This window comes from Musa acuminata, chromosome BXJ2-6 (genome assembly GCF_036884655.1).
Source record: "Musa acuminata AAA Group cultivar baxijiao chromosome BXJ2-6, Cavendish_Baxijiao_AAA, whole genome shotgun sequence".
NCBI classification, from domain to species: Eukaryota; Viridiplantae; Streptophyta; class Magnoliopsida; order Zingiberales; family Musaceae; genus Musa; species Musa acuminata.
The window spans coordinates 7,100,721-7,119,190 of NC_088343.1; the positions used below are offsets into that span (position 1 = coordinate 7,100,721).

The 18,470-nt window shown below is 38.8% G+C and overlaps 2 protein-coding genes across 5 annotated transcripts; one reads left to right on the plus strand and one right to left on the minus strand.

The window, feature by feature from the left end:
* The first annotated feature begins 1,330 nt into the window (after nucleotides 1–1,330).
* LOC135614521 (methionine--tRNA ligase, chloroplastic/mitochondrial-like) lies at nucleotides 1,331–8,794 on the plus strand. Of its 2 annotated transcripts, XM_065111976.1 has the most exons (12): nucleotides 1,331–1,757; nucleotides 2,333–2,476; nucleotides 2,628–2,777; nucleotides 3,970–4,137; nucleotides 4,704–4,828; nucleotides 4,953–5,046; nucleotides 5,224–5,322; nucleotides 6,087–6,267; nucleotides 6,387–6,502; nucleotides 7,230–7,385; nucleotides 7,808–7,936; nucleotides 8,424–8,794. In XM_065111976.1, exons 1-12 carry the CDS (start codon nucleotides 1,443–1,445, stop codon nucleotides 8,583–8,585), a joined length of 1,839 nt encoding a protein of 612 aa, XP_064968048.1. In that variant the 5' UTR covers nucleotides 1,331–1,442; the 3' UTR covers nucleotides 8,586–8,794. The 2 variants fall into 2 exon arrangements, with proteins under 2 accessions (XP_064968048.1, XP_064968049.1); XM_065111977.1 differs by lacking the exon at nucleotides 2,628–2,777 and having other exon boundaries at nucleotides 1,332–1,757.
* An 801-nt stretch (nucleotides 8,795–9,595) lies between these two features.
* LOC135614522 (uncharacterized) lies at nucleotides 9,596–16,552 on the minus strand. Of its 3 annotated transcripts, none has more exons than XM_065111978.1 (6): nucleotides 16,282–16,552; nucleotides 15,963–16,063; nucleotides 14,678–14,832; nucleotides 13,354–13,578; nucleotides 12,125–12,962; nucleotides 9,596–11,775 (listed from the first exon to the last, which is right to left on the minus strand). In XM_065111978.1, exons 4-6 carry the CDS (start codon nucleotides 13,573–13,575, stop codon nucleotides 9,869–9,871), a joined length of 2,967 nt encoding a protein of 988 aa, XP_064968050.1. In that variant the 5' UTR covers nucleotides 13,576–13,578; nucleotides 14,678–14,832; nucleotides 15,963–16,063; nucleotides 16,282–16,552; the 3' UTR covers nucleotides 9,596–9,868. The 3 variants fall into 3 exon arrangements, with proteins under 3 accessions (XP_064968050.1, XP_064968051.1, XP_064968052.1); XM_065111979.1 differs by having other exon boundaries at nucleotides 14,659–14,832; XM_065111980.1 differs by lacking the exon at nucleotides 15,963–16,063.
* Between the last annotated feature and the right edge of the window lie 1,918 nt (nucleotides 16,553–18,470).

Consider the following 18,470-nt stretch of genomic DNA (forward strand, 5'->3'; position numbering starts at 1 on the left):
AATCATATTATATTCTTAAAGAGTATTGAGATTTCCACTTGTGAGTAGTCAGCATCCATGAAGATATCATGGACACCTGTGAGCTAGCCAAACAAGACAGCATAGAATAAGTACTTTCATTTAAGTGGGGCTAACACTGATGAACAAATGACACTATGCAATTAGAGGATAGTACTGGCTGAATTAGACATTGATGCTGCAATTATGCATGCATGACATATAATTCTTTGTCCAAGTTGCTCTTGTAGAAGATGACCTCTTCAGCTTCTTTGAAAGCAAACAACTGGATTATTTCCCTTTTCCTGCAAGTGGAATATAGCAAAGACGCATTTTTATATCCTGAATCTATCTTCTACAGTCGAGGAGGAGAAGGTAGCAGTGCCTACAGACTCATGAGTTCTGAGGATAAATCTTTGATACAAAGCTTTTGATGTAAGACATTTTGATGGATGACTAGCAGCCAACTGATACATCTCCAGAACAAGGACTAAATTGTTAGAAGAGGGCCTTGTTCACCATGGCAAGTTGTACGGAGTACAGACTACCAGTCAGTCCACTGTCTCTTCATCTTCTCCATTCTACATGTCTTGGTTGGCTACCGATTCCAGAGTCCATCCATGGCTTGGAGCTTCCCACGAGCAGTTTGATAACATTCAATAACTTTAGTCTGTTCATCTGTGCTTGCTTTCTCCATCCTACATGTTTTGGTTGGTTACCGATTCCAGAGTCCATCCATGGCTTGGAGCTTCCAACAAGCAGTTTGATGACCTTCAGTATTTTTAGTCTGCTCATCCGTGCTTGCTTTCTCAGCAGGCACGGATGTGGCCTCCAGTCTCGGGAATGGCTATTGACATCAGAGATCAGCACGGAATCACCACATAATTCAATCACCTGCCTTCAGCTTTCCTCTATCGTGATTCTTGTACTGTTCTTGAAGCAGTAACTTCGGTTCAGACCGTAGAACAACAGGCCGATTCATTTCCATGCATGCAGGCACATCTTCTCGATGGCGATGGAGTGATCGGGACACAGAATGATCAAGATGGTGCGACAAGGTCAACTGGTTACAGTGAATTTGACATCTTTCTCTCATTGATTTGTAGATTTGGTTGTTGATTCAATTTCACGGAGCAGGGGAAGAGAGAAGCGATCGGTACACGAGGAAGAGAGCAGAGCAGCGAAGTGACTTCACAGTTCTTGTCGTGGGTGTCGAACGTTTAAGAGTTCTCCTTCCCCTTTGCTGATCCAAACCCGAATCCAATAGCCACGTTCGGACTAAATCCGAACCCTTTTGCCCGCTAATGGATGGTGGATCGGTTCGCCGAGGGTTATCCGATCTCCCTCAAGATTAGGCCGCAGGGGCGAGAGAGAGAGAGAGAGGAGAGAGGCGGGCACAGCGCTCGCAGTGAGGTCGATCGGTATCTCCCACTGCGTCCCTCGCCATGGCCGCCGGTCGAGCTCTGTTATCGTCCCAGAACGGGCTCGCCGCTGTTGCGCCCCTGTCCTCCATAGGTTACCGAGCCAGAGGACTCGCTTCCTCCCTTCCCCTCCTCCGCCGCCGCTGCCCCTCCGCTTTCGCCTCGTCTTCCGCGCGCTGCTGCAGTCGTCCGCATAGCGAGGGCGCCGGGGAACGGGTCATGAAACCCGAAAAGGAGGAGGCTTTCGTGCTCACCACCCCTCTTTACTATGTCAATGCGCCGCCCCATATGGGCAGCGCCTATACCACCATCGCCGCCGATGCCATTGCCCGATTCCAGGTGTTTGTAAACCCTCTTTATTAGCCATGTCTATATGTTTTGCTGTTTTATTCATGCCTTATTTGTTGTACGTGATCAGCTTGTGCTTGAATGAGACAAAGGTGGTTGCTTTTGTATTTTTTATCTTTGCAGACTATGTAAACGTTGTGAAAAAAGAAGGCTGCTATTACTAATCTGTATATTTTCTGGATTTCAAGAATCTTCTACGATTGACTTTGAGACACTTAAGACGATTGCCATTCTTTCATTCCTGAAAATTTGCTTTCAGTAAAATGATATTGTTTATTCCATTCATGTCAAAGACAGAATCAATTATGTCATAGGCTTGTCCGACAATATTTGAAATTTATGGGGTTATGCAAGAATGGGTATTGTTAAGCTTAACTCAATAAACAACAGAAGTGGATCCATATGACAAAATGAATGAAACATTTAGTTAGAAGAAGCCCTGATGCTTTCTTTTATTGTTATGCATGTTCACAAATACTTAAATCTATTTATTTTAAACTACAGTTTATTTTCATACTCATACCATGTAGTTGAACTTTAATGTCTTCGTTACTTCTGTTACGCAGAGGCTCCTAGGAAAGAAAGTTGTATTCATCACAGGGACCGATGAGCATGGAGAAAAAATTGCTGCTGCTGCACAAGCTAGTGGCAGGAGCCCCAGAGAACATTGTGATACTATTTCCCAGTCTTATAGGATTCTGTGGAGAGAGGTCAATTTCATTACCATTGTTGTATTAATTAAAGAACAAGTTCTTTACGATGCTTCTTTAAGTTATGGCTCAAATTATGTGAGTCCATGATGAATTTAATTGTTCTTGGTATCCAGTAAAGAGAATATTACCCTCCATTGGTTGGTTGCAGCTAGATATAGCATACGACAAGTTTATCCGCACTACTGATTCGAAGCATGAAGCAATAGTCAAAGAATTTTACTCTAGAGTGCTTAACAATGGCGATATATACAGGGCTGATTATGAGGGTCTCTACTGTGTGAACTGTGAGGAGTACAAGGTTTGGTATCTGCAAATTTTCATTAGGTTATTTCAAATGCCTGTATTATATTAATGTGTCAAAATGATTTAAAATTATGACATGCAACCAAAACTACAGGTCCTCCAGCAAAAGAGGAAAAAAGAGATTATTCTACCCTTGAAGATCTAAGTGATGTTTACTGTGAAAATTGTTATGCAGAAGCACAAGTCAAGTCAGCATGTCATTGTCCACTAGAATCATTTCATTTCTTTTCTAGGCTTAGGTGTTTAAAACCACTTGTACCTTTTTTGTCTCTCTTCTTCAACTATAAACAATTATCTTAAGCTGATTACAATAATAAAAGTTTTGTCAAGAAGTATGGTTAAACTGTTAAATTTTCTTCCAACTTATACTAGTGTGAAGTACCGTGTTTTACTGTGCAGATTGTAATGGAACTTTCTGCAGATGCATACTTATTCTGTGATCCTTTTGCAGATGCATACTTATTCTGTGATCCTTTTGAATTATACTAATTAGATGCAATCTCTAGTCAAGAATCTGGTCCATTGAGTAGTCTGATTTGATGGTCATGTGTTGTATATGTTATGGCCTCTGTACTCCCGTGGTTGACCTAATATGAACTAATAAACTTTATAACTTACTATCTAATCCTACAGAGCTACTTTTGTGTAGTCCTTTTGGGTTTAAGTTCATGTGGTTTCAGGACTGTCATGATGGAATAGGTCATGGGAGCTGACATAGGACTACGGTTATGTGGTAAGACCAAAAGATTGGCTAACCATGGGGCAGTTTCAGGGTCACAAGTTGTTATTTGTGTCAAAATGATCCTGAGTTCTGTTTTCGTACTTTTATTCTTGAGAAAGAATTACTTATAATGATTCTAAGTGAGATGATAATATGATTGACATTTGGTTGTCAGCTAACTACGTTGGAGAGAATAAGTTTTATAGGTATAATGATATCAAATTTTCGCTTCAGATCAGAATAGATTGAATTGGAATCATTAAATCCTTATGTCATCATAGGTGATTAGGCATATACTCAATTTTTTCTTGAGATTTTGTGTAATATGCTAGGATATATCTTTGTAATGATAACTTGATGAGCAACACATCATTATTTATGCATCCATGTCCAGTATATTGATGTTTTACAAGTAAGTTGATCTGTTGTTCCATTCTTTGTATTATCATTTTGGTACTACATGCAGGATGAAAAAGAATTGCTTGAGAATAACTGTTGCCCAATGCATTTAAAGCCTTGTGTTCGTCGGAAGGAAGATAACTATTTTTTTGCATTATCAAAGTATCAGAAAACACTGGAAGATTATTTAACATCCAATCCAGATTTTGTGAAGCCTTTATTCCGCCTGAATGAGGTGAGAGTTCAAATGTGTTCTCGCCTTTGGTGCATTATGAATTTACTCATGGAAATTGAGCAGACTACTATTGTTGATACAATTGGATCACAGTCGTGAGATCCAAGATGTGCACTAGAGTGCAGTATAATTGGCTTCATTTTCATTGGCTCTCAAATTCAGATACTTTTTTTGTTTGACTTCTTGATTGCGTGAGTTTTACGTCTTTCTACCCACTAAGAATGTACGGTTTTTATAAGATATGCCTATGATTTTGCAACATGATCATGGCCATTTTCTTTAGCTATATATTCACTGAGATGGAATTTTGTAACCAACAGTGCTTAAATTAAAATTAAAAACAATTGTCATACTTTGCAAAATTTTAAGAAAAATGTGTCATGAGCCTTGAAGGCCATTGGGAGATTCCTTTGAAGCTTTCCTTCTTTGAGCACTGTATAGTTTAACTCATCCAAATATTATAATATCTTGTGTTAGCATTCTTTTAGCTTATGTGATCCCAGGCATCTGTATCCTAAAACAAATATGGATTCTTACTCCATTTACCCATCATGATACTTATTTAGGTGCAAGGTTGGATAAAAAGTGGACTGAGAGATTTCTCTATATCCCGCTCATCTGTAGAGTGGGGCATACCTGTGCCTAATGATGATAAACAAACTATATATGTCTGGTTTGATGCTTTATTGGGGTAAGTTATCATTCGGTTTCCATTTTGTTACAGTTGAAAATCCCATAGTTTACAGAATATGTGCATATAAATACTATTTAGATGAAACTGCTGAGCCTTCTTGAACACTGAGTTCATTGTGTAGGTATGTTTCTGCATTGTTAGAGGAGGGTGAGCAAACAAATTTAGAACAAGCTGTTTGTTCTGGTTGGCCTGCTTCACTGCACTTAATAGGCAAGGTATGAATTGTTATCTTCATTTCTCATCAGAGTTATAGTTACCTCATTGTTGTCTTTATGGTCTCAACTCCTCACACAGAACATAATATGTCTGAGGACATGACTTTCACTTATAAATCCTCCTCCAGGCTCTTTGACTTATATGCATTGCTAATACTTTGTGCTGCACATCTGAAGGATATCTTGCGGTTTCATGCGGTTTACTGGCCTGCTATGCTACTATCAGCAGGATTAAGTGTTCCAAACATGGTATTTGGGCATGGATTCTTGACGAAGGTATTGCTGCTCTTACTGTTGCTCTTAGCATTGGCTTTTATTCAGGTTGTGGTTGACACATGTACTGTAGTTTGACTTAAGTTAGTGAAAACACCAAAAAATTCCATATATATACATATGCATATATAGAATTTTGAACGACTCTTGTTGTCCTTGTTTTCTAGGAGCTCAATTTCCATTTTGGTAGGTAGATATTTTCTTTATGATTCTTCCTCTTAGTTTACTTTTTTGTATGTGAAATGGACTTCTTGCGTGTACTCTGGTTTTCTGCACTGTTGCTTATGATCTGTGATGGAAGAAAACCTATAAGGGTGCTCAGGCTAAACCTAACTCCTCATATATTAAGAATGAAGAAACAAGGATACATCTATCTTAATAAATCATCAATAGCGTGTAGCAACTTATTTGATGCTCAGTGCAGCTATAGTTTTATCTTCATGCTTTCATATCATCTCCCTGAACTTTCCATTATTCGGTTTTGTGTTGCATAATGTTGGTTCCTAGGCTTTGTCCTTGAATATTGAGCAAAATTGTTAGTATCATTGGCAAATATGCCAAAGGAAATGATTATTTTGGTAATCATAAGCAAAATAGTTGAAATAATTTGTCAGTGTCAGTTCATTTTCTATAATTGTTGATGCTAGGACTTGCTTCTAGTACTTCATTTGTCAGCATAAATTGTTCAAAAATTGTGGATCTTGATTATTTATCTCATATATTTATTTCCATTTCATGCAGCAATGCTTTTTATTTTGAAATTTTAGGATGGTATGAAGATGGGGAAATCACTAGGAAATACACTTGAACCGAAGGATCTAGTGCAAAGATTTGGAGCTGATGCTGTTAGGTATTTTTTCTTGCGGGAAGTGGAATTTGGTAATGATGGGGATTATTCAGAGGATCGGTTCATCAACATTGTGAATGCACATCTTGCTAACACAATTGGTAATATCCATTTCGGTATCTTTTTTTCTTGGTTGAGTTTAGTTGATCTTTTTCTTGTCTCTGGACATCAGTTCTGTTACAAAGTAATCTTGGAATGTAATAATATCATTTACATACAGGAAACCTTCTGAACCGTACCCTTGGGCTTTTAAAGAAAAACTGCCAGTCAATGTTGGCATTTGATTCCATTATTGCAGCTGAAGGAAACTCATTTAAAGATTCTGTAGACCAATTAGTAAGTCTGAATAACGTGTCCTTGATCGTCCGACTCATGTCCTGATGTTACCATTCTCTTGAATTGTACTTTACAACATTTTTAATCTGATCCCTGCTTATGATTCAGTCAAAGCGTCCAATGATTTTCCATGACAATATGTATTCTGTATCTTATTTGACATGGTGTTCTTGTTTTATTTTGGTGTTAGTATAGCAGACAGTAAGTATTGTTCTTGTATGTTGAAATAGCTGTTTACTCTATTGACAAACAAAAAGAACGATTAATTAGCATCAAATTCTTAAGCTGTAGCTGCTTAAGGTCCTTTAGATGTTTCTCTCCTCCTGTTTAACTTTCTTGAGGATGACGTGTGACATCATTCTATGACATCATCCATTTGTTTGAGAGTTGTGGGATCCTTCCACAAGGGCTTCTAATGAGTCTATACTGTTCTGTTCTCTGATGTCTGAATACACCTCAGAATTTAGTTTGACCCACTCTTCTTTTCTTGAGTCCAAGAATATCATTCAAACATGGCAACTCAGATAACTGGAGAATATCGTGCCATGTTAGACATGATTAAGCAGGCAACATGGCGAGCTTTTTTAGAACAGTGATAATCTCAAAGACAAACAAATAAACAGAGATCCCAGTTTCAGACAATATGAATTTTTTACATCTGGATTCTGGCATATTTGAAATATTCCATTTTAGTTTGCACTTTCTCATGAATAGCTTGCTTGTGTAGGTAGAGAAGGCCAAATACCATTATGAGAACCTTTCATTATCATCAGCATGCGAATCTGTCTTAGATATTGCGAATGCTGGTAACCTTTATATGGATGAACGAGCTCCATGGTCTCTTTTCAAGCAAGGTGGTGCAAGTTCTGAAATGGCTGCAAAGGCAAGCTTTGAAACTGGCTATTTTCATCTTTGTATTCAATTAGTTTGTTATAATCACATGCTACTTTTACTTGGGAATTTTCTGCATATCTTTATGGAAATTACTCCTATGTTTGGCGAAAATGTTATTAATGTCTAGACAGCATACCCGCTACACTAACAATGACCGAGAATTCAAACTCTTGAGATACAGCATTGGTAAAGATAAAAACAAAAAGGTTCTTTCCTGCTTGAAATATTTTCATCTGTTCGATAACACTAAATCATTAACCCGAAAGATACATAATCCTGCTAATTTGTGTTTTCTTTAATTGGGATCACTATAACAAGACTGTGTTGTAATCCTGTTAAGTATTTTTCTCAAGAACTAGATTATGTATTTATGCAATTTATGGTATCATGTTGCATTTATTTTGACCTCAGGATCTCGTCATAATACTGGAAGTAATGAGAATAATAGCAACTGCTCTATCTCCGATCACTCCAAGCCTGTGTTCCAGAATATATAGCCAACTTGGGTTTTCAAAGGAACAATTTGAAGCAGCGACATGGGTATGATCTAAATCTTTAAGGATCTTCTCTTTTTCCTTATTATGACACACTTCTGACTGCTTGGGCAAAGACAAGTGTGTCCTGAAATCACAATGAGCAGCTCTTTTCTACCTTGTATTGTTTTGTTACAATGGGCTCCATCCTTCGAAACAGAATTGTTATATGACTCGATCATTTGAGTTGTCACCACAGCAAACCTAAGTAACATGCTGATCACATCCTTGAAAGGAGTTGTATTGTTTTGTTATGATGGGCTCCATCCTTCTAAACAGAATCGTTATATGACTCGATCATTTGAGTTGTTACCACAGCAAACCAAAGTAACATGCTGATCACATCCTTGAAAGGAGCTACTTCGTGTCTTTAATAAAACTTGTTGGTGTGCTGAAGTTTCCCAGAGCATTCATCCAACTTTAATAAGTTCTATTATGTTTCATGAATTCTAAATTCGTCTTGTGTAGTTAACCTGTTTTTCTTGCCACCGCAGGATGATACCAAATGGGGAGGGCTGAAGGCAGGTCAGATAATGGCAGAGCCTAAGCCAGTTTTTGCAAGGATTGAAAACATTGACGATGGAAATGAGGTGGTCCAAAACAAGAACAAAGACAAGAAAAAAGCTTCGCGCCGGCAAGGGCTTGTAGAGGCTTAATGCTACATCTGCTAGCATTTGCAGGTTATATAATTTTCGTCTTTTTTTTTGTCACAATTTTTTTTTTTGGAGATTATGTAGGTGCAGCCCTTAAAGCTGTCAATTGAGAGGAAAAGCTATTTATGCATCCGTCTGTAGTATCTTGGAATGTTTACTATTTAGCCTCTGCATTCAAGATGAAGTTTTCTTGGAACAATTCCAATGTACCATTTCTTTTGCTTTTTCTTTCGTCAGTGAGCAATACCACTTGGCTTTATGTCTTGATAGTATTTGATGATCATTAATAAAAAAATTGTGATTAATAGCTATCGCACTCTTCATTTTTTTCCGAGATCGCTGCTTTTGGGTGGAATCCTGCTGTCCTCGCGTCTTCAGGAAACATGTTATGTCATAGACGTGGCATTCTTCTAATTGGTAGGCCTCTTCGGGACCCACGGTCGTTACGTGAAACGCTGGCTAGGAGGAAATGCCACGTCGGATCGGAGTCCTGTGCGGTGGCTGAGACGAGACAGCTGAGCCAGCCGCCAATGGGGACCATCATCAAGATCCTGGTCTTGTCGAAGTCTGACACATGGTGCGTTATTTGTCGTGCGGAGATGAGATGGACGGCCAGCGACAGCCAACCGAATCATAATAAGATCACACTGATACGATTTAGTTAACATCGGACATGGATTGTGCTCTCATAGATTCGACTTCGTACTTCCAACAAATCTACGCCGTCCTTTGGTCCATTATTTGAAGTTTAGTTGTGCCACTCGACCTGCAAGTTGAAAACATAGAAGAAATTATCAACATTATTGGAAATAGTAAAGATGAATATTTTGTATGCTTTGTTTCCTCCAAAGACCAAATAAAATGAATGAAACAGAACACTTGGATTCATCACTCACTTTTATGAATGACATTATTTCACCAGTTAAACTGCAGATAAATCCCCATCCACAAACCGACAATACTGATGGATATGATGATATTAACATGTCTGAATGACACCAGTGCAAGAAACCTGTCTGAATCTGTCCTCAGTATCCACTCTATATATTTCATTTCAAAGGTTAAACATCATTGACATAAACTGAGAGGTTATACAGCTCTTTTAACCAACTATTTCTACTGTCCTATTTTTGGAGATATAGTTCGCCAATTATTTCATCTTAAAGTGCATAGTACTAAGCCTGAATAAAGACCAACATTTACAGTGCATCTCATGTCTAAATCTACCAATTAACCAAAAAAACTGTCATTCCTTTGATCCCAACTACCATACTTATTTAACTCCTCTATCCCTGAGGAGCAGGCGCGTTGCCTGATGGCATTCTTTGTCTGCGACACCTTCTTGTTGTCCTTCCCCATGCCATTATGTTTCTCCCATCATTTTCTAACTCGGAGTGAATAGGCTGCGTTCGAGGGGGACTGTCTGTAACCTCCATGGCGGTGATGGCCAAGTCTCTCGGCCGCCTCCTCCCCCTTGTTTGGAAACTGGCACTGTTTTGGCACGTGCTCCTAGCGGAGCTAATTTGCCATGACTTGCCTGATCTTGTCACCCCTCCAAGAGCCTGAAGATCCTCAGTCACTTCATGCCTTGACAGGGATGCAAGTGCTGGTAGGACATCTTTCTGGAAATCTCTCCTCTGCCTTCTTCTTCTTGCCTGGCCCCTACGAGGCTTGGTGAGAAGCAATGTGGCCATGGACTTCTCATCCTCTGGCTTTTCTTGTCGACATGGTTTGCAACAATATTCATCTGCCTTGAGTTCTTCAAGCTTCAATGTCATTGACTCGAAGACATCCAATCCATCATCTTCTGAAGCATCACAGTTGCCTTCTCCACTTCCTTTTGACTCTGCATCGTGTGTAACCAACTCTGCCAACATGTACAAGGAATCACATGAGGACGGAGCAAAGGGGTGACGTGCGACCTTATCTGAATCTTTATGTACATTCATTGACATGGAAACAATAGCATCTGCTGCCAGTATGACATGAGGATCTTGAGAGGATATCTTCTCTTGTGATATTTCAACTGTTGTCTTTGAGTAATTAATATCTACAAGCTTGGCCCCGGAAAATGTATTTTCTTCTTCCAGTTCATCAGCTGGTGCTTCCAAATCAATTTTGCATGTTGGTTTGCCAGCAACTCTTGGCCAAGGAAATGATGGTGGAATCTGTGTCTCACCTTCAGCTGACATTCTAAACGACTGAGGATCAATGATAGGCGTTAGATCAGAGTTCAGATTGATGTCGTTTCTTAAACCTGGATAGAAATTTCTGCCTGCCTTTCCTTTTCCGTAGTCCTTTGCATCATCAGCTAGAGAGTGTCCATCGTATGAAATAGAATTTGAGTAGCTGAAATTCCTACAGGAGTTCTCAGGTAGGCAAAAAATTCTTTTACTATTCAAGCTGTCAGATGTTTGGCTCGTTTGAATTCTGCTTTCCTTGATGTCGAATGATGGCATAGGTTGCTTTGCGGCAAAAATGGAAGGACCTTCGTCCTTGACTCCTTCTGTAAACTCAGTAAAAATTAGCTGAGAATAATCCCTACTGAATTGCAGATCTAATCGAGTGTCACATTCTTTTATGCCAGTAGAACCACTGGGAGATGGCTTTTCTCTATGCCAAATTATGCCCTTGGATGATTCATGATGCTTCCTGATTAATTTTTGCCGATCAGTGAGATCACTTTGGCTGCAACAAAGGATAGCCTGGTTCGATTGCACATCCTTAGCATACTTAACATCTACGAAGTGCAAACTCTTTAAGCACTTCCGGGGTTCATGGATTTCAGAGTTTGCATATTCTGAAGTATCACTGTTGTTACCAAGGCTTTGCATCCTTAGGTTACAGGGTAAAAGGTGGGTTCCAGTTAAAGAAGTAGAATTCATTTGGCTACCATGATGAAGGCCGTTCACATTGGATGAGAATTTATTATCAAGTCTCAACTGTGGTTGCAGATCCACATTGCATGGTACTTTCTCACAACCAACATTGTTGCTTTGTTTAACTGCATTATAACTCTTGCTCTGTCCATTCAACATTGAAGATGCACTAGAACCTGGAAGTGCTTGAACTGCAATGGGAATGTGGCTTTCTTGAGTTGTATCAAGTGTCAACTTTATTGATCCGCATGACAATGGAAACTTCTCATTAAATAGGCCAGAATTGTAGGAACTCACAGCAATTTTACTTTGTCCTGTGAAAAACCAGACAGTGAGTTATATATCAGATCCTGAGGAGAACTAGCACATAAACAAAGGTCGCAAAGAGCTAAAAATAGATATGCAACAGAAATTTGACTGATTAAAAAAATAGATATATATGACTTGAATGCTTGGTAGAGTGGACTATAGTAAAGAGTTCAAAAAATAAATCTAGTATGTGCAAGAAATATCATCAACAAAGAAACATTCAGATAACATATTGAGCCAATCCATGAATATTGCTGTCGTCTAAGATGTAAGAATTTTCTGCCATTAATGAATTGCATCTCTATAGACAAAGAAAAGGTTCATGAGTTCAAGAATATCAGCCATTGATCTTACCACAATTGTTGTGTAACACTTGTTGTTCCTGTCCTTTATCAGCTCTGTCTACATTGAGGTAACTCGAGCTAACCACTTGATCACCATGTTTGTCCATGAAAGGATTTGTGTGCGGAGAACTAGTTTTTGATCTCATTGTTGTCCAAGGCTTTTGAAGTTGTTTGGAGTCCACATTCAAACCATTGAATTTACAACTACCTGAACCTACGGTCCCTCTCTCACATGAATCTTCAGTAGGCTCATTCAGATCAGCAAAACTGTGAATGGGTAGACCATTTCTTGAATGCAGATTTAATTTTAGAGCACCTTTTCCAAAGCCAGGAACCTCAACACTGCCAAGAGACAACTTTACCTCATTGTCAGCCTCGATGCCATGAATCATGTTAATAGTCTCAGCAGCCATAGCACATGGCTCAACATCAATTTTACCCTCTGTATGTTCTGTGTCTTCATTTTCAATATAAGCATCAGCAGGAAGGTGAAGGTCCAGAATTCTTCTAGGAAATCCACTGAGCTTAGCCTCCTTTGGTCTGTCATCCTTAACAAACCCTCCATTTTTAGCTGAAATTGAATTGCATTGTGTTGCACTTTCTTCGAGAAAATTTAAGAAGTTTCTCCTGTCATCAACATCTGTAACATTTGCTGTACTCTGACAAGTGCTTAGTAGAGGTGGGGGAGGTAAATGCCAGACACTTTCGCTAAATTCAGGATGCATCTGAGATGCAAACATACTTGACCTAGATATCACCATTGGTCCAGAAAATTCATTCAGGTTTTTTTTCTTAAAGTCATGCATCAACTCCTTTTGTGTTCTATAAAGACGATGTAGCTCAAAAACCTGAATCATAGAATACAACTTGAGTATTAAAAAAATGGATCCAAATTTTCACGAAAAGCAATGGTAAATGTTGAATTTTCTGCCCTGACAAGGGCCAATGCTGTAATTTAAATCGAAAAAGAATTTGTCCTGGGAATGGGACAAAAAAAATCATTTTGTCCTGTGATGAATAGTTACAGTAACTTATACAGAAAAGGAAAATACTCCCTATTCTTCAAACTATTATAATGATAGCCTCTTTATTTAAAGGGTCTCTACTGGACGATAAAAGGTTGCATATTGTAGTATCCATCAAATGCATTGTACTCCCAGCACGTGCACATTCAAAAAGATAATGCCTCAGTTTTAATACTGAGTTGCAACTACGATTTATTTTGATGTAAAAACAAACCTGTCTCTGGAATATAGCTTCATGTTCCAGCATTGTCCGCTTCAACATTTCTTTGTCATAGTCTAACCAGCTACTAACTCCCCTTAGTTTGAAATTATTGTGCATTTGCCTGCTGAATGTTTTATCTTCAGAAAAACGAGACCAACTGTAGTTTGCATCCTCATGTAGATCACTTATTGGATATCCTGGAAGATAGCTTTTACACTGCACCTTTGTTCCCATTCCCTATGAAAATCCCAAGTGTAAGAGTTGAAACAGGAATTATAAAAAGAAAGTCTAAAGGGACTAATTCTTCAATCCTACCAACTATACACTGGAGATCTACAAATTTCAAGAACAAAATTGCTTGTATCATAGTGATAAGATGCATGAGTGAAATTTTCATCTTGTATAGTTGTATTCATGTAAAAAAATATGACATTAAACCGAGATTGTGAGAATCTCATTTTTCTAGAAGATCTTCAGTTACAGGGAGCATAGTGCCATATTCTTGAACAAAAAAAGCCTGGATGCTTAAGAATTATAGCGATAGATCAAGAAGATACCATCTTTATGATCCAAAATATTCCTTTCAGAACGCAGAATATGGAATTACTGAAACAGCAACTAAGAATGAAATAATGTGATTGGTGACACGTCCCCATCCATGACTATAATATTAATTTTCAGAAGTTGGTAGATTACACAAAAAGCATCCCATAAAACTCAGTTGTCGAACCTTCTTGTTGCACGAAAAATGCACCAGATTCAAAACTCTACTAATTGAAGGGTACTGATTCATGCAAATTTCTTTTAAACTCACCCAAATGAAATATTAAATGAGGAACCATAGCTTTTAGTGAAAGGAAGTTAGTGTTGAGTCAACTCATTTGATTAATATGAACTTCACATCAGTGTGTGTTGATGAAGTCTACCTCACATAATTTTTAAGTTACATTTCAGTATTTCACTTGACAGCTTTTCTGGTAGAAGAGCATGTCTGAACTTTTTAATAGCTTTTGCACTATTATATTACGTGAGGAAAAAGCTCCGAAAGGTGTTGTCAATGTTGTTAAGTTCCACCAACAGACTTGGACTATGACTATCCAGGATTGCTCTGTGATTGGCATACTCCATCTGATAAATGCTATTTTATGGGTTAAAATGATATCTTCTGGACATCTCCAGATGGATCTTTGGACATAAAGCATTCCTCTTGAAAGATTCAATAGCACGCACTATTAGTCTATTAGCAATGCTATTACAAGTGAGATCAAGTCAGAGAGCAGATAAGGGAACTTTGTCTTAGAACACAATTCAAATTACCAGCAATAGTGGCACTCACAGTAGAAAGTATCCAGCAAAGCAACTACCGGTAGCTTCACTACTTCTAGAACTTGCACATCACCTATAACTATTTTCCGCAAAGCTTAGAACTTTTATATGCTCCATGCCTGGGAAGATGACCTTGGTTTGTTTGCTATTTTGCCTACAAAAGTGCTGCCAGGCAATCACATGTTAGAAGTATATCATGTACAAATGGATGTTTAATTTTACACAATCGGGAATGCTATAAAGAAGTTGAGAGCGTGCTTGTCAATCAACTTCTATACCAACTTGCAACATAAGCATTGAGTGGTTACCCAGGTTCATAAATCAAATTGAGATCATCGATCTAAACAGTTTGGCGAGTAATAATTTGTTGAAGAGTCGAATCAGAAGAAAACACAATTAATAAAATCCTACGGAATAACAGTTTAAAGGTAGTTCATTTATGATTCATTATAATCATAGCTAAAAATATCTACATGGAGAAGGCAACTGATGAGAAACAAGTGACATGTCTCTCGATGACGAAAAATGAAATGAAGCAATTATCTAACTCAAAAATCCAATAGACTCTATCAAACAAGCACAAGTGTTTATACGACAGCTAAAGCTTTGCCGAATTGGCAACACCTTGTGCCTATGACTGTGTTTTATACAACCACAGAAATTAATTTCAACAATGAAAATACAAGCACATTCACATATGCATGTCCAAAGCCAGTCGAAAAGAACGAACAACTTTTGGATGTGGGGTGATTTCGTATGAGCATATTAACAACAGCAGCAAGAAAAATTCCATCTTTCGGCATTAATTTCAAACTTTCAACAATGCCCTGAGACAATTTACTGTTTGTCAGAGAGAAGAATTTGTCTTGCAAAATTTAACAAAGTCAAGAACGTTGACCAGGTTCTCATCATTCATCAAACTAAACGAAGACCAGAACACGGTCAACTCAATGGTACACCTTCTTCCATTACCAATACGGCAATAAAAAATTTGGACTTCCACCATGCTGGGGAATGCTAGGCCTTCAATTTTGTCATGGGACCGAAATCTCCATTTATCCATGGCGGTGATGTATCCTAAGCAACAGGTTAGCAGCAAAATACTGCTCGTGAATATTGTCATGGAAACAGGGAATTAAAGAAATCTAGAATAAATGTATAATCTTACAAATCGGGTTAATCTTTACACGGCATAATTTAAGCTATCAGATCTAAACAAAATCTGCTGGAAACCACGATTCTGGTCAAAATCTAAGTACTTTATTTACCATAATGAGAAGATAGTCGAACAAAACCTGAAACGAGATCCCCAGATGAGGAGATCAAAGCTCTCCATCTCAAGCCAGAACATGTATCACAAAATGCAAGTCCGCAATCCATCGAAGCATCCGAGGAACTACGAAAGAAAGGAACATCGATAGCTAAGAATGCCAAAAGAATGAACTTTTCGCTCCCCAAACAGACATATAAGAAGCGAGCGACACACGAAACATCCCCCCAAAGCCAAAATTTTCGCCTTTACGAAACAATTCGATAGGAAAATCTCAGACAAGAAAGCCAAACCCAATATCCACACAAACAAAAAGTTATGCAGCCCAAGCGACGCAAATTTACCTGTGTAACCGATAAAGTGGCGGTCAATCCGGAAAGGAAAGAGAGAGAAGGAGAGGGGAGGAGCGAAGGAATAGATCAAGAAGCAGTAGTGAAGACCATTTGAAGAAAAAGAGGCTACAGATCTTCATCAAGGTGGAAGGCACATCAGAGAGAGAGAGAGAGAAGAAAAGTCTGAGACTTGGGAGGACAGAGAGATCCAAGATAAGGAAATCTCCACCATGAATAAACGACCTTCCAGGCACAGGGACAGGAAACTTGTCAACCTCTGGTCTCACTGACTCTCTCTCTCTCATATTATATGTGTGTATATATATATATATATATATATATATATATATATATATATATATATATATATATATATTGTATTTTCTCACCTACAAAATATTCTTTTTTTCTTGTGGAAACTCACAATATCTTTGTAATAAATAGTTTTCGAGTTTGGATTCCGTTCTCTCTCCCATCATCGGTGTTTCCTGCTTCTGAGAACAGTGAGGAAGAATAAAAAAGAAAGCAAGAAAAATGCAGCCAAAGCTGTTTGTCTTTGTGTTTGGCTGCAAAAAAGGGACAGCACCAGAACTCAAATCTAAACAACCAGCCTTCTTCTTATTGCTTATTTTATTGTACTATCTTATGACTCTCATGGGTATGCAGATTTGGACAGATTTGAGCTGTGGGGTGGGGGGCCAATGAGGGAGAAGGGGAGGGGGGTGTCATGGGACTTACAAAAGTTGGTGGCAATGCCACTCCACTCGAGGATTATTACCAGAATGGGAATTGGATTGACTCATGTGCCTCTCTCTCTCTCTCTCTCTCTCTCTCATGGTGAGAGGAGACCTTTGATTCATCCGAAAAGATTTGAGGGAATAGCAGACAAAAACAAGGGGTGGGGGGAATAAGATTTTGCTCCTAATGACAAGTTCAGATGGGTGAGGGGTTAGGTCTGCTTGGAATGGGAAGCTGCTTGGCCAAGAGATAAAAGGAACAAAGCTGTTAGGTGGGCCTTTCATGGAAATTGATGATGTTGCTGAAACTAAAGTATTATGCTTTATATATCATCTCAGATTCTTGAAATCCTCTGAAAAGCCAAGCATTGTGAGTGGGATTGACTACAATCTTTTGATCCTGTATGGCAAAAGATGGTAGATCAGATAAGAATGGATTAATTATAGATCTTTAACTGCTAAAAATATGTTTCACACTTCATGTCTCAGTTAGAGTCATGCAGAATGCATGAACCTTTCTCTCTCCAAACCATTGTGTGGTCAAGGAGAATCATGGTTGGATTTAAAGATGCTCTGAAACTACTGTGTTACTGCTCAAGGACTGGCCAGAATTAACTTTTATGAGGAAGTAGAAAATATTGTAGATTTAGCCACCACCATCACCACCACCACTCCCCCCCCCCCCCCCCCCCCCCCCACACACACACACAAGAGAGAGAGAGAGAGAGAGAGAGAGAGAGCTTTGATTACATGGGACAGCTTGGAAAGCTCAAGTTGTCATTCCTTTTGGTGCATGAAGGACTCAGATCATTGAGGTGTTATCTCTGGCACCCTTGTGGTGAAAGCAACCAGTCTTTGGACAGGCATTCTTTAGCTGTTGCAGGTGGAAGAGGACTTCCAGCTCTCACCCACTCTACCACTATTTTCCTTGGAGAAGGTGGAGATTCAAGATTGAGGTTCGCAAGAGGACAAGGCTTCCAAAAACCATGAAGAAAGAAGAGGATAAGCATCAGTGACATCAAGCATCTTCTTGTTGTATTTGAAGCTTACCGAATATGTAGAACATCACCATTCAATCACACTGAGGAAAAGAACATTTATGTCAATTCATTGCATACAAATCTGCAAATACCTGCAATTCTGTAGCACTATTGCAATATCCTTGGGGCCATATGCAATCAATCCACAGCTCTTCCTCAAAGAAAAAGTACAGACGCAGATACAAATGGAGTTTTCCATCTCGGAGGACCAACAAGATTAGCTCGGATATCGAGTTCTCTCTGCAATTCCAACAGATTTCTCTTCGGAACAGTTCATTTTTGTCTTGCTCACAGGCATCAATGATGCACTGATTTCCAATGTCATCATACGTTTCTTCCCATTGATTTAGGATTCAAGCTGCTCGATTTCCCTTCAGACCTCCATGTTTAGCTTGCAAGAACCTTTCCTCCATTGCAGACCAGA

What these genes read in the sequence shown, in the direction of transcription:
- LOC135614521 (XM_065111976.1), top strand. Translation starts at nt 1,443, where the DNA reads ATGGCCGCCGGTCGAGCTCTGTTATCGTCCCAGAACGGGCTCGCCGCT. An exon ending in CTTTATTCCGCCTGAATGAG is followed by an intron (nt 4,138 to 4,703) that starts GTGAGAGTTCAA and finishes ATACTTATTTAG; the next exon opens with GTGCAAGGTTGGATAAAAAG. An exon ending in AAGATTCTGTAGACCAATTA is followed by an intron (nt 6,503 to 7,229) that starts GTAAGTCTGAAT and finishes TTGCTTGTGTAG; the next exon opens with GTAGAGAAGGCCAAATACCA.
- LOC135614522 (XM_065111980.1), bottom strand. Translation starts at nt 13,575, where the DNA reads ATGGGAACAAAGGTGCAGTGTAAAAGCTATCTTCCAGGATATCCAATA. An exon ending in AAGCTATATTCCAGAGACAG is followed by an intron (nt 12,963 to 13,353) that starts GTTTGTTTTTAC and finishes TCTATGATTCAG; the next exon opens with GTTTTTGAGCTACATCGTCT. An exon ending in AGTGTTACACAACAATTGTG is followed by an intron (nt 11,776 to 12,124) that starts GTAAGATCAATG and finishes GGTTTTTCACAG; the next exon opens with GACAAAGTAAAATTGCTGTG.